General features: G+C 41.4%; 1 protein-coding gene across 2 annotated transcripts in view; it reads left to right on the forward strand.

Annotated features, from left to right (window-relative positions):
• Positions 1-14,838, forward strand: part of LOC137286492 (heme transporter FLVCR2-like) — a 35,214-nt gene that overhangs the window by 11,647 nt on the left and 8,729 nt on the right. The window contains exons 1-6 of one of the 2 annotated variants that reach the window (XM_067818393.1): positions 3,656-3,878; positions 4,430-4,457; positions 4,996-5,576; positions 6,094-6,235; positions 11,713-11,850; positions 13,649-13,716. In XM_067818393.1, coding sequence (XP_067674494.1) covers positions 5,025-5,576; positions 6,094-6,235; positions 11,713-11,850; positions 13,649-13,716 — 900 coding nt within the window. In that variant the 5' untranslated portion in view covers positions 3,656-3,878; positions 4,430-4,457; positions 4,996-5,024. Of the gene's footprint in view, positions 1-3,655; positions 3,879-4,429; positions 4,458-4,995; positions 5,577-6,093; positions 6,236-11,712; positions 11,851-13,648; positions 13,717-14,838 lie in introns of those variants that run through there. The other variant, XM_067818392.1, reaches the window with a different exon arrangement.

Here is a 14,838-nt window from a genome sequence, read left to right on the forward strand (position 1 = left end):
ACACCTGGTGATTTTGTTCACTACCCTGTTCATCCTTAGTCGTAGCTGACTTAGTCGAGTCCAAGTTCCTTTATCATTTGGGCGTTGGACTGTCCTAGTGGTTAAAGCGTCCGCTTGTCACTCTGTCGGCCCGGGGTCGATTCCACACATGGGCACAACGTGTGAAGCTCATTTATGGTGTATCCCACCGTGATATTGCTGGAATATTGGTAAAGACGGCATAAAGGCATACTCACTCAGTTTCTTCATTTAAACACATTGAGATGAACGTCGTTGTTCATGCTATTAACCGTTGACTTGTCGGCACAATATTAAAATACTCCCGGTTACTGCTGATTGTTTCGTCAGCAGATTTTTCACTCACTAAACTGCTCTCATGATATGAAATACCGTACGTTTTGACGTGAGACAACGTGATCACGTTATCATATGAAGTGAATCAAGATTGCGACGTTCCTCTACTATGCAAAGCAGTATAGTCGTTTAGGGCGACTTAACATGAAAGTGTTACTCTTCAACGCATGACAACACGACAACGATTCCAGTATGGTCATAATGCAGGAAATGGACAAACCTTGTATTTTGCTTCATAGCATGGAAAAAAATAACCATAATATTTGTTATTGTGAATGAACAAAACTGTTTTATGACTAAATAGGAGAACGGTTAGAGAACCGAAAATACCCACCTTTTGGATTGAATTACGGTATATCGAACCGAAGGTGAAATACTTCGGTTCTTTTAATACCGCCCTATACCGTTTCACCTCCAGATTCCGCATCCTTATGAAACAACATAATGTGCCCTGAACATTGTGAAAACGTCATAAACAACTGTACAGAACATTTAAGAGAGAGTATTAATAAAGTAATGATATACGTGTAATTAGCTAACCAGCACACTGGTACCATCATGAAACACACTGAGCAAGGACAACAACCATCTTAAAATTTGGCTCTGTCACCTTAAGAGTCCATTTTAAAGGCTTGCCAATCCCTGTTTCAATACACTGTATTTTTTAAACGGGAGCAAAGGGACAATGAAACCCTCTTTCACCAGTACCACAATAGAGGGAAGAGGCCTCCAAAGAGGAAATATTGACAGTCGGGTAATTTGGATAGATACCCTGTTCTTGAAAGACTTTAAGCCAACCGCATCACTCCAGTGCAGTTCGTAGAGGAAGTTGCAGCATGCTTGTGGTGAGGTGGGTGGGTGGGTGAGTTTAGATTTACGCCGCTTTTAGCAATATTCTAGCAATATCACGGCGGGGGACACCAGAAAATGGGCGCTTGCGCTTTGCATGAATAAAAGCGTGACGTGTGAAAGAAATAATAGTATAAATCTGATGGATTAATTGAAATGTCTGAAGGTATTGAATATATACATGATACGTGCTTCTTATCCTTTATGAAATGCATGTAAAATACATGTGTATGTATTATATATAAATGTGTATAAATGTGCTTATGAATGATAAATTGTATGAATAAATGAACAAACATATGCATGAAATGTACATGTCTGTGTTATGAAATAATGAAAATATAGGCTGGAAATAAGCGAATCATCTTGATAGCCGCAAAGACGTATATTCACGTGAATATACGTCTTTGAAAGCCATAAATATGTTTTGACACGTTCTCCAGGTTTAATCCCCCATTTCCATTGTTTCGGTTATCCTTTTTAAACTGGCAAAGGTGACATGTTGCGCAAAGCCGACTTGCTTGAAGGAGCTAGAGTAGACAAAATGACTCGACTGTCGGTCTGGCGGTACCTCTCCTTTCTGACCGTATTGCCGGTGATTTAGAAGCAGAGGCCAATCGATGATGATGATGATGATGGTGATGATGATGATGGTGGTGGTGGTGGTGGTGACATTATTGCTGATATGTAAATCGTGAAAGAGTACTAAATTTTTCAGAAGAGGTTTGTTATAATTATTGAAAGGTTTTGGTTTCATTCACTTACATTTGTCGGTTATCAACCGTGAGAGGTTGTGAACTATAAGTGCTTCGCTAGTTAAACACAACGTATAGATTTACAGCCTCCACTCAAATACCGCAGATGATACATCGATAAACCCAAGTTTCTATCAGTCGCAGTGAAGGACGTGAATGGAGTCTGGTCCCACGCAGGTCGCTGTGATGTTGTATATACATGTCGCAGTGACATTTCGTCAGATTACACAATAAGGGATAGTGAAAGGTCATTGTTGTCAACTGCTGTATCAGCTGTTTTGAATGATTGAATTGAATGTCTTAACCACATAACGTCACTAAAACTGACGGCAGTAGGGTAGTCTTGTGGTTGAAGCGGTTGCTCGTCACGCCGAAGACCCAGGTTCGATTGCCCACATGGGTATAATGTGTGAAACTCATTTTCGGTGTCCTCCGCCTTGATATTGCTGGAATAGCCTCACTCTGAAACAGATATATGGGGTCTTCAACGGAAGGTTAACAGAGATCCATAAACACGCCGTGGTACACAAGCGTAAAGGCTGATTAAGTGAGTTCTCGGGGACCAAGTCTTTACGTCGAGTAAACCTTATATTCGAGCTATGACAGTTCGACTCAAACGGAGTTTAATTTTTCCTCGTCCTTGAATTTGATGTATATAATCTCTTGCTGTCGGTATTAAGGATTGAGCTCTTCTACAAAGTCGAGTAGTCCTACAGTTCACAGGTGGGCTTGTGCTTCCTACACAGTCTTTTCTTCTTCCTCCGTCATGGAACGTTTAAAATCTCTCAATACAGACTCTTGTTTTGAGTTGTTCTATTAAGACGCTAAGGACATACGTATAATTTGATACATGTAAATGACGACAGAGAGAGATACCTTGAAGCTGTGCAGTGTGTCCTCCTTGTATACACACATAATCCCCTGGTGACAAGCACCTGAATATAGCTGATGTTTGCGCCCGATGTTTGCACTCTTTGTGTGCGGTGTGATGTTGCACATACAATATCTCAACACACGAAGTCTGTTATATAACCAAGGAGGTACATTTTCATAAACGACTCTCTGATTCTATTCTTTCGATAACTAGGGCACACGTGACCATGTCTCAGAAGACTGCGTACAGTTGCCTCCCTTTGGTGCGTCTGGGTTGTATATTCCAATCCCAAGTTTTCCCTTTTTTTTATTGTTGGTGTGTTAACTTTCTTCAATTGAGTCAGTGTTACCTCGCAATAGGTTACTAGTCTAGTGTCCGGTGTCCCCGGCCGTGGTATTGCTGGAATATTGCTAAAAGCGGCATACAACCAAACACGTTCACTCACTCAAATTCCAAACAACGTATTGCAAACACTGCCACCGTCACCAACCTTCTAGGCAACGTTATCACCCTCACACTGAACTAATCTCCACCAATTCGAAAAATTCGGAACAAGTTTGGTCCCTTTACCACCGAGGATGGTTTGAAAATATATTGAAAATTGAATTGAATCGCGCTAAAACGAACGCGAAATGAATCCATAGCTATGGCGTGACAAAAAAATGACGAGGCTAAGAATTATACATGCATATTTTTCTACTTCAATTAATGAAAATGGAAACGTTTGCCGGGCATGTTATGACTTACTCTTTACATGTCACAGCCGCTAGCAGTTTATGAGCTTAAACCTGTATAGATATCGATTCGGTAGCAATGTAGATACATTGTCCAATACCATCGTGAGACAGCTGACGCACTGGGATTGCTGGTGTGCCTGCGGTAGTCACAGCTTTACATATCCGAGGGAGGGGACGGCGAGTATCTGGACACTGGGATTGCTGGTGTGTCTGGGGTAGTCACAGCTCTACATATCCGAGGGAGCGGACGGCGAGTATCTGGACACTGGGCAGCGGTGATTTCGGTCGGCCTTCACCCAGTGGACGATAGTAAGTTGAAAGAAGGGTGATGCTCCGGTGACAAGTGAGGACAGAGGGAAGTTTAAGTTGGTGGAGTGTGTACACCGTTGAGATCCAAGGATCATAAGCGTTTGGGTATAAACCTACAATCCTCTGGATCCGGGTGATTCAGAGCAATACGGAATGCCTCTTGTCCCTGAATCACAATGACTCTGATGTCAACGGACATAAGTGATTATATTGTCACGCGACTACTAGAACGCGCTCATCACATGATAGGACATAATAACTGTACTTTCATTAATGTGTTATCTGAACGGTTTTCAGTCTGTCCTTAACCTGCCCAATCTGATTCTCGACAACTGCGAACTCATTGCTGTGTAACACTGATATCTATGTGGCTTGTACATTGACCCTTGCGTGGATGACGTGAGCATCGCATCAACGTGAACGGGTTGTTTCACTTATGGAAATTGATTGATTTCTATGACTGTGGTTCTGAAGATGATTTTGCAAATATGACAAAACTTCAACAAGCATGTCACTTTTCTTCATGTAAATAACTATTTGTTTATTTACAGAATAGCGACACCCCTGGACAACATGCAGGTAAACTTTACAGAACTCACGGAATTTGCAGCAATACTTGTAAATAGATTGACGACATAAGACATTTCTTAAACTGAAAAGTGGACCAATAGTATGAGCTTCCTTGTACAAAGTAGCTATAGAGAAATATCTAAGATATATTAACTCTGTACAATACATATATACCAGCTATTCTTGTTAGCAGCAGCGGGTGACATGCTAGGGTTGGGCCGATGATTTGCTGATCGGTTTGCACTGCAGGATGTATGCTTCTTTTAACGTGATGGTTGAATGCAACGTTAAGCAACAAACAACCCTAGATGGAAGTCGATTTTGCAACCTCGAAAACATTTGAAACTTTTCAAGACCATCATCTGATGGTGAGAGTGTCATGTTTTACGCCGCATTTGGCGATATTCAAACATTATTACGGTGGGGGACACCAGAAATGGGTTTGGGGGAATCGAAAAGGGTCTCAGGCGTGACGGGAGAACACATTAACCACTAGACTATGCCACACCTTCCTTTGTCTCATAATATCGTGTTTTTGATGATCCAGTAAATACGAGCGGCGACAACGGACTGGAGATGAAGATACACACTGGGTCCAATGACACAAAACAGCTGACCGCACCCCCACCTGTTGCATCAGAAGATGCTGGAGATGAAAATGTGGAGACGCGGGTGTTCAAGAGGCGTTGGCTGATGCTGGGACTGTTCTGCCTCTACTCCTTCAGCAACTCCTTCCAATGGATCCACCTGAACATCATCGCCAACGTCATCCTGCGCTACTACAACACCAGCCTCCCAGGAGATACGCTGCAGCAAGAGACGGCCGTCGACTGGTTGTCCATGGTCTATATGTTGGCTTACGTGCCGCTCGTCTTCCCAGCCACCTGGCTGATGGACAGTAAAGGACTGAGGGTGTGTAACGTTGTAGGGTCGTTCCTCAACGCCGTAGGAGCGTGGGTCAAATGTGCCAGCGTCAGCCCTGATCGCTTTGGCGTCCTCATGTTTGCTCAGACAATCTGCTCAGTTGCTCAGATATGGGTTCTGGGTATGCCAGCGCCCCTAGCGGCGGCCTGGTTTGGTCCGGATGAAGTTTCCACAGCGACATCCTTAGGCGTCTTTGGAAATCAGGTAAGTCATCTTAAATCATGAACTACAAATCGACATCAAAACTATTCCACATTTTTTGCGCAACAGTATTTTCCCCTCCATTCAGCTTTGGGTGAGGGAATATCGGTTTACGCTTTTACGCTCACGACGGGAGATACCGGAAATGAGCTGTATACATTGAATCCATGCAGGGAACTGAACCTCGGTCTTTGGCTTGACAAGCGAACACTTCATACAGTATCCTACTCCTATCCTACTCTCTTTATGGCCCAAGTACGCTTACAATAACAACCACCACCACTACGACAACCGCTACTACTACAACCATTGCTACTACTACTACTACTACTACTACTACTACTACTACTACTAGTACTACTACTACTACTACTACTTCTACAATTAATGCTACACTGTTTTCTAAGGGGATATCAAATGAAAGACATACTTCGGGGGTCAGTTTAAGGTCCATTATGACATTTATTTATCGACATAACAGAAAAACCACGGTATAAAACTCACTCACTCACTAATCCAGGTAGGCGCAGCAGTTGGGTTCCTCCTTCCCCCCGTCCTCGTGCCCAACTCCCCCGACTTGGACCAGGTGGGCTGGGACATAAGCGTCATGATGTACGTGACAGCAGGCGTGACCACGGCCATATTTATTGCAATACTTATAGGTAAGCAACTGATACTCTGTAGTACACTTCTAGGGGAAGATGGCCCTTCCCACGTCACCGTAGGATCGTGGAAGGCAGGGCGGAAGGTCCAGAGCCTGGATTTTCGAAACTTTCTTAGCGCTAAGATAGTCGTATGTTAATGCTAATGTATGGCACTTAAGACCATCTTAGCGCTTCGAAAATATAGGCCCAGGACCCTGTTCGTAACTCCCATTCTTTAACACTGACTTACTATCGTAGTGCTGCGATCGTCTCGAGGAACTGGGCCCTGGAAGGTCTGTGACCGCGACCCTACAGAAACGATCCAGAAACTCCACGACACGATGAGCACCGACCCGTGTATGACAGATCAATTCAATGGTTTATTGTTTTCAAGGTCAGATGACTCATAATGCGGTACATTAATAGTTACACGTAAATACACACATGCGTGTCAAAGGAATTCTCCTCGTAAGCGAAACACATTTTATACGTAAGTATTTTTCTAACATGAAATTACTAACAGAATATCATTTTTCTAAATATTTAGACCGTTTGCCAGCTGGTTTATTTCGATTATCAGAGAAACACAGAGTGCCTGTTAGCTTGGAGTGAGGGAGTGGGTGAGTGAGTGAAAGTTATTTACGCCGCATCAATAACTTTGCAGCTATCTGATGTTCAAGGTTTAGGACATGTGGTCATAACGACGTCATTCACAGTATGTCACATGATCATGTGACTCTATCTGTCTAAAGCTGAACCAGGCTTTCAAATAAGTCGCCACATACTTGATCACTATACCTTCTTCAACTCCATCTTACAAAGGTCACAGACCCGACCGTAGTTAACTGAATATTCACAACGAAATATTCTTCTTATGTGCTTCATATTTTTGTGATGTACCTTCGAAGACAACATTGTAATAGTCATCAGAAAATATTCTTTATGGCGCAATTCTTTCTACATGAGACTTATGACTTGAAGCTTCCTTTATTAATCATCTTTCCTGCATAATGCAGTTATTGTCTTCCGAACCACTGACGTAATCTGTCCACCATTATACAAGTACAGTCCCTAGAACACTTACCCAATCTCATCCCGTCATCCCAAGTGAAAACAGTGATTACAGAACAGTCTCGTTTCTCGTTTACTGGGTTCCGTCCTATTTCGCAACTTATAGCGATAACAGTCCTGAATTTTTAGACTAACTCATTTAACTGGATACGTATATATTAACCAGTATGATTCGACACGTCTAAGAACCAGCATATTGCAACACAACGCTCCGTTTAATCCTTGCAAACACTTCGTAAGCGTGCTCTGTCGTACAGCGACCTCTGACAAACGGAAACCTGGATATAATGGAAATCTCAAGACGAGGCTCTGCCGCTAGAAAACTTTGGCGGTCTGGTATGGAATTAATACTATATATATCTCATTGTGCGTTACAGAACTACGCTGAATAACATAACAGGTTTAACCAGTGAGTCAGATGCATTGCGAGTCATGTTACGCCCTCATTACACAGGGGCAGTCTTTGTTAGATATGCTGCCTAAACCTCGACATAAAATATAGAAATACGGTGTTATTAAAGTTTAAAATTAAAATGCATTTGTAAATATTATTTTCTGATGAAACAAGACATTGTAATTCATTGTGACCAGAGTTGTTTATGGTGTCTATTTTTACTTTCACAGGAGAAAATTCGGATCGGCTGAAAAGTAGGTCATTGTCTGAATAGGTTAATGAGACGAATGTTTCAGTATGAACAAATCCCACCTAATCATTTACTCAGTGTGTCATTAACTGTCACCAAATCTTACAATCATTTACTCAGTGTGTCATTAACTCTCACCAAATCTTACAAATCTCGTCCAAAGTGCTAATAATCGTAATATATTTAAGAAATATGAATTTTAAGATACATACGCACCGTTTCAAGGAGGACGCATTACTAGTGTAATTATCGGGGACAATGCTTGCTATGTTTTTATTTTCTAATGTCGAAACCCAGAAACCGGATGACTGGAAACAGAACTCCCATTGTGAACGTTGTTCATGATGTAAAGAAATACTATACTATGATGTTCCGGGTCGAGTTGTGGGTCTATGTCTCATCAACTGTATGTCAGTTTCGTCTGTCCAACTGTATGTCAGTATTGTCTGACCACCTGTATGTTAGTATTGTCTGACAACTGTATGTCAGTATTGTCTGACCAACTCCATGTCAGTATTGTCTGACCAATTCTGTGTCAGTACTCTCTGACCAGATCTATCTCAGTACCGTGTGACCAACCCTTGTGTTAGTACTGTTTGACCAACTCAATTTCAGTTTCGTCTTACCAACTCTGTTAGTACTTTTGACAAACTCTATGTCAGTACTCTTTGACAAAATCTATGTCAGTACTCTCTGACCAACTCTATGTCAGTTCTCTCGGGTTTCTTCGTGTACAGACTTTCAAGACTTCTCTTGAATGTTTTGTGATAGGCTATATAACTATTTTTGCATATTTCATATACTATCATACCCGTGAAGGTCCCGGAGTAGAATAGGCCTTCAGCAACCTATGCTTGTCGTGAGAGGTGACTGACGGGATCGGGTGGTCAGGCTTGCTGACTTGGTTGACACATGTCATCGGTTCCCAGTTGCGCGGATCAATGCTCATGCTGTTGGTCACTGGATTATCTGGTCCAGACTCGATTATTTACAGACCGCCGCCATATAGCTGGAATATGGCTGAGTGTGGGTAAAACTAAACTCACTCACTCATATACCATGACATTCATGTCAAGGTCAAAGTAAACATATTTGTCTGTTTGAACAGCTACGGAACAAGATACCAAAAGAGGTTGACTTGTCATGTTTTTGTTGACATTTAACTTCATCTTAAACTTCAGCCTCCACTTTAGTTTGATTTGATAATTTGCGGCGGGGGAGTATGTCACCTTAGTGACAATGCTTGTTATGTACACAATTGCTGACCCTACTACCTTCTCAGAACAGAAACTGTGATCAACCCCCCCCCCCTTCATCCCTTTAAAATCATCAGCCCCCACCCCTTCCCTCAGCAATGAATTATGAACGGTCACAAATGATGCTTGTGCGGTTCATACGTTGCCAGTACGTACGGCTATATTTATACAATATAAAATCGTTAATAAGAAAATACAAAAGCAAACTTGTAAAGTAAGAGTAGCTTCCCCTGCCTTCAGGGACCATTCATTATTCTCGTTTCCAGTTGTCCATGGTATGGATTAGACGTGTTTCTCAGTGTTTCACTGTGTGCAGCCGCGAGTATCAAAGGTGAAAGTTCCCTTGAGGAATGCAGGAATAACCGAAAAGAAATTACGTTTTGAAAGTAGTGAGAGATACTGGTTTCGTGTAGGATAATTATGAACTAATCGGAAACACATTACCCTGTACCAACTGCTAGAACAGTATGGCAGCAGATGTTATAACCGCCCATTTTCCTGAAGAACATCATGGGTAGAATCGGAAATGCAGGGGGTACAGTATTGCTAGTTACCATAACAATTTATTAAACATTCGTTAACAAGGACAACTCACGCCAAGGGTTTATGTACATGGGTATAATGCTGAAAGTCCAATTCTAGCGCCCAAAGCTGTGATATCGCGGAACATTGCTGAAAGCCACGTAAAACCCAAACCCAATTTCTGGCCTGGTAATACCCCTGCGGGATAGATTGTGGCGCTAAATATAGACACACGCCTTCTTGCTCTGTGATCTAAACCTTTCGTTTTTCTTGTATTTGGTTTGATCATTTATATTACATAATTCCACTTGATGTTTTAGTGTATATCATATTAATATATCTGGAAAACCGTTACAACGGCTTTTCTGAATTCAAATATTATGACTAGGGGAAGTTTTCCAATGACGGTCAGACCCGTGTTACTAAAATGGTGAAACAATTTTGTCAAGTGTGGCGAAACATGTTCTGTGCCCCTTTCATGTGATGTACAACGGTGACTTTACTTTCTAAAGGTTCCAGGGTATTTATCGTACAGAAAGGATACGTCATGTATAGGTCAGCTGTGAGTGAGTGAGTGAGTTGAGTTTTGCGCCGCACTCAGCAATATTCCAGCTATATGGCGGCGGCCGTAAATAATCGAGTCTGGACCAGACAATCCAGTGATCAACAACATGAGCATCAATCTGCGCATTTGGGAACTGGTGACATGTGCCAACCAAGTCAGCGAGCCTGACCACCCGATCCCGTTAGTCGTCTCTTCTACAAGCACAGTCACCTTTTAAGGCAAGCGTGGGTTGCTGAAGGCCTATTCTACCCCGGGACTTTCACGGGTCTCAGCTGTATGAAATGGAGGATCAAAGGCTGCAGTAAAACGACAGAGATCAGTTGGTGGTGTTGAGTATTTGGAGTCTTCAGGTGGATAGTGTTTTTAAGTACTTGAGAAACTCATTCACTGGACCATTCCAACAAATGGTACCATTCACAGACAGTGCAGCATATTAATTATGGGAGTAGACGTTGAATGTTTAACGGGGCCTAAAATCCTTCTGTATCAGTTACCCGTTCAGTGGAAGCTCTTGAAGTGCTAGCGATCGTTCTGTTTGACGGTGTATGTAACCAAAAAACGGTTGCCTGTCAGTACATCATACAGCATTCTGATGTTTTTTCGAGAAACTGTCTCTGTTTTGCTTTCACAAGACAACCCGGAACGTTAAACTACATCAACATCCGCTTTGCGCTAGTTCATTTACAACTTTAACAAAGGATATATTTTTTTCCGCTCATGACTTTGTGTTTCCGACTTAATATTTTGAAAGTTTGAAATTTTGTCTCTCAGTGGTTTCACGTAGTGTTGGGCCAAAAGTTCATGTTTTGCCTGGGCATCAAGACTTATGTTTCATAAATGTTATATGAATTGTAGACTCTAAATGAATGTTAAGGGTGTGATTTGAGTGGATATTGAAAGAGTGACTGACTTGTTTTGTGCATGCGATCGATAGAGAGTGGTTATAAACAGTGAAAGGTTAAGGTATAAGGATTTTATTCACCCTCAGGTATCCGCATAATGCGTCATATCAAACAGTTTGTAATCTTTACATGTATGGCATAGCTTCATGTTTGCCTGTTATGACGATTTATCTCTTCAACAAATTGTTAAACAAATATAAGTATGGGGAATATAGAGCACTGTTACGTTGTTTCACTCTTAGAACGGAAATGCACTCTGTTTTCAACAAATCTAAATATATGATGCCTTCTTTATAAGATGACCATTATTCATTTTCAGATATTTTTATGTCGTAATTTGAAAAATCCCCACCTATGGTGTTGCGTACCGTTGCCTTTTTCGAGGCTGATATATTAACGCTAAACTGTCTATGTGGATGATTTTTTTTTCAGAAATCGGTCAAAGACGTTTTGGATCGAGCAGTCAATTCAATTATGACAGTGATTATGAAATATTTTAAGGATAATACTGATTTATTGTCCTGTGTATACGCAGGGTACAGAGACCAACCTCCAGTCCCCCCGAGTCGGGCACAGCTAGTTGCTATCCAAACGACGGAGGGACAGAATTATCTGTCGTCACTTGGCCGGCTTATTAGGACTCTCCCTTTCGTCCTCCTCGTCATATCCTATGGTGAGATACCATGACGTCATTGTCAGATGTCTACGTCACACGTTACGTCATTGCCAGATGTATTGCTAGATGTCTACTTCACACATGGCGTCATTGCTTGATGTCAAGATCAACACATGACGCCTTTGCTAGATGTAATACTAGATGTCTTCATTATGCATCACGTCATTGCTAGATGTCAAGATCACACATGACGTCATTGCTTGATGTTTATATCACACATGGCATCGTTGTCAGATGTCGATATACATGTATCACACTTTGCGTCATTGTCATGACGTCATTGTATTGCTAGATGTCTACATCACACATGATGCCATTGCTAGATGTATTACTAATTATATATCACACATGGCTTCATTGCTAGGTGTCAAGAGCACACATGACATTGTCAGATGTCTTTATATCACACATGACGTCACTGCGTAATGTTTATATCACACATGGCGTCGTTGTTAGATGTATTGCTAGATGTCTGTATCACATATTAGCAAACTGCTAGATGTGTTAATACATGTCTACATCACACATGACGTCATTACTAGATCACACATGACGTCATTACTAGATCACACATGGCGTCATTGGAAATGTGAATATGACACATGGCGACATAGCTAGATGTATTAATAGATGTCTATATGTCACATGGCGTCATTATTGCTCGGTGTCAAGATCTCACATGACATGGTCCGATATCTATATATCACACATGACTCACTGCTAAGCTAGATGTACTACTAGATGTCAATATCACACATGACGACATTGCTTGGTGTCTGTATATCACACGTGGCGTCATTGCTAGATGTCAGTTTTATACATGACGGCATTAACAGATGTTTGCAACTCTAGTGTTTCCTCCGGACCACAAAAAGGGCAGGGTGAAGTTTCTACAGAAAAGGGCACCCTAGTTTGAAAAGGGCACAAACCACAATAAAAACCTAAACAAAATGATCAGATTGAGCCTCATGTATTATTAACGTACAGTCTCCTTTGCTTTTTTCTGAGGAAGCTTTTCACAACAGTTTCCAAGTCGGTTTCATTGTTGCTGTCAGTGTTTAGGCTGATCATAAGATGCTTGTTACAGTTGCTGACTTTCAGTCTGTTCCTGTGCTCCGTCACAACTAGCACGTACCTGGCAGGGCGCAGTAAAAAGGGGCAGGGCGCCAGAAAAAAGGGCAGGGTGCAGCGCCCTTCTAAAACGCTCTGGAGGAAACACTAAACTCATATGACGACATAGTTGGCCGGATGTCTGCATCTTTGTTTGACGACATAAATTAATAGATGGCTGTAGTTAATTCGTGTATACTTTCAACAAGGGAAGTAAATCCTCTTGTCTTATTACTCATAAGGGAAGGAGAACGCAGGATAGCATCTTTCTGTCCCAAGGGAGGTGACACCTTTTGGTGAACGTTGAATGGTTGTTAAAGAAAACCAGCCAGTCACACTCCTATAGGGACATGGGGATTCCCTGACATCGCGGGTTTTTAATGTTAGCGTGATTTTCGTCGAAAACCGATATCTTTAATAAAACATTAACCAACTCGTAGCTAGGAATGACAGATAAACTTTCCCTTAAGAATGACGTAATTCACGTTACTCGGGAAAGACATTCTGCCATTCCCCTTCATTCATTAGCTATTGTGTTAGTATAGTGTGACCCCTGCGTGATACCTGACCTGACTAACAGTGCCACAATCCCTGTTTCACGTAGAGTTGCCCTGCAATAATTACGAAACTATATTAAGCCATATGAAACTAACAGTCAGCTAACACACGCATTGGTATTTTCCAGGAGTGAACGTCGGCTGCTATTACGCCATTGCTACACTGCTGAATTCTGTCGTGCTGGAATACTTCCCCGTAAGTACAGGTATCTATGTAGAGTATACGTGATGTGGGGAATTTGCAGCAGATACAGTGATATAAGATGCGAATATATGCAATGAATACATGATGCTAATATATGCTGCAAAGGCATGATGCGAATACATGAAGTGTATGCACGATGCTAATATATGTAGTGAATGTATGCCACGAATACAAGCGATGAATACATGATGCGAAGATATGCATGAATACATGATGCGAAGACATGATGCTAATGTATGCAGCGAATGCGTGGTGCTAATATACGCAGTGAATGCATGCCACGAATACAAGCGATGAATACATGTTGCGAATTTATGCATGAATACATGATGCTAATGTATGCAGCGAATGCATGATGCTAACATACACAGTTATTACATGTCACGACCTACCCAATGAATACATGATGCGAATATGTGCATGAATATACATGATGCCAGTAAATGCCGCGAATACATGATGCTAATGTATGAGGTGAAGGCATGATGCTAACATACACAGTATATGCGCTGGATACATGCTGCAATGAATACATAATGTGAATAGGTTAAGCAGTTACATGATGTGCACCTACTTTATGATCTGAATCAATCCAATACATTGAAGACACGTTGTGCATAAGTGCTCTGAGTACATGCTCGCGAATTTATGATACGAATACATGCAAGGGATTATGGTGAGAATACAGGAAATGAATACATGAAACAAATACAAGCGGTGAATATATGGTGCTAATGTATTAATTTAAAACACTATCTTCATTCACGCAGAGCTTCTCTGATGTGAACACATGTAGCGAATACATGATGTGAATGTATTTAGAGAATACATAATGTAAACATAGCAAATATGTGAATATATTTATTGAATACATGCAGTGAATGCATATTGCTGATATCTGCAGTTGAACACATGCAACGATGATATGATGTAAGCATATCCAGTGATTATACATAAACACGAATTAGATATATGAAGTGAATGAGACGTGAATACATTGGGTGAATATGTGATGTGAATGTCTTCTATTTTGTTGCGCGTAACTTTTGTGGTAGAATGAAAGAATATGCGACGTAAATATTTGCTGTTAATGCATACACAAATCACATGCAG

This window comes from Haliotis asinina, chromosome 6 (genome assembly GCF_037392515.1).
Source record: "Haliotis asinina isolate JCU_RB_2024 chromosome 6, JCU_Hal_asi_v2, whole genome shotgun sequence".
NCBI lineage: Eukaryota > Metazoa > Mollusca > Gastropoda > Lepetellida > Haliotidae > Haliotis > Haliotis asinina.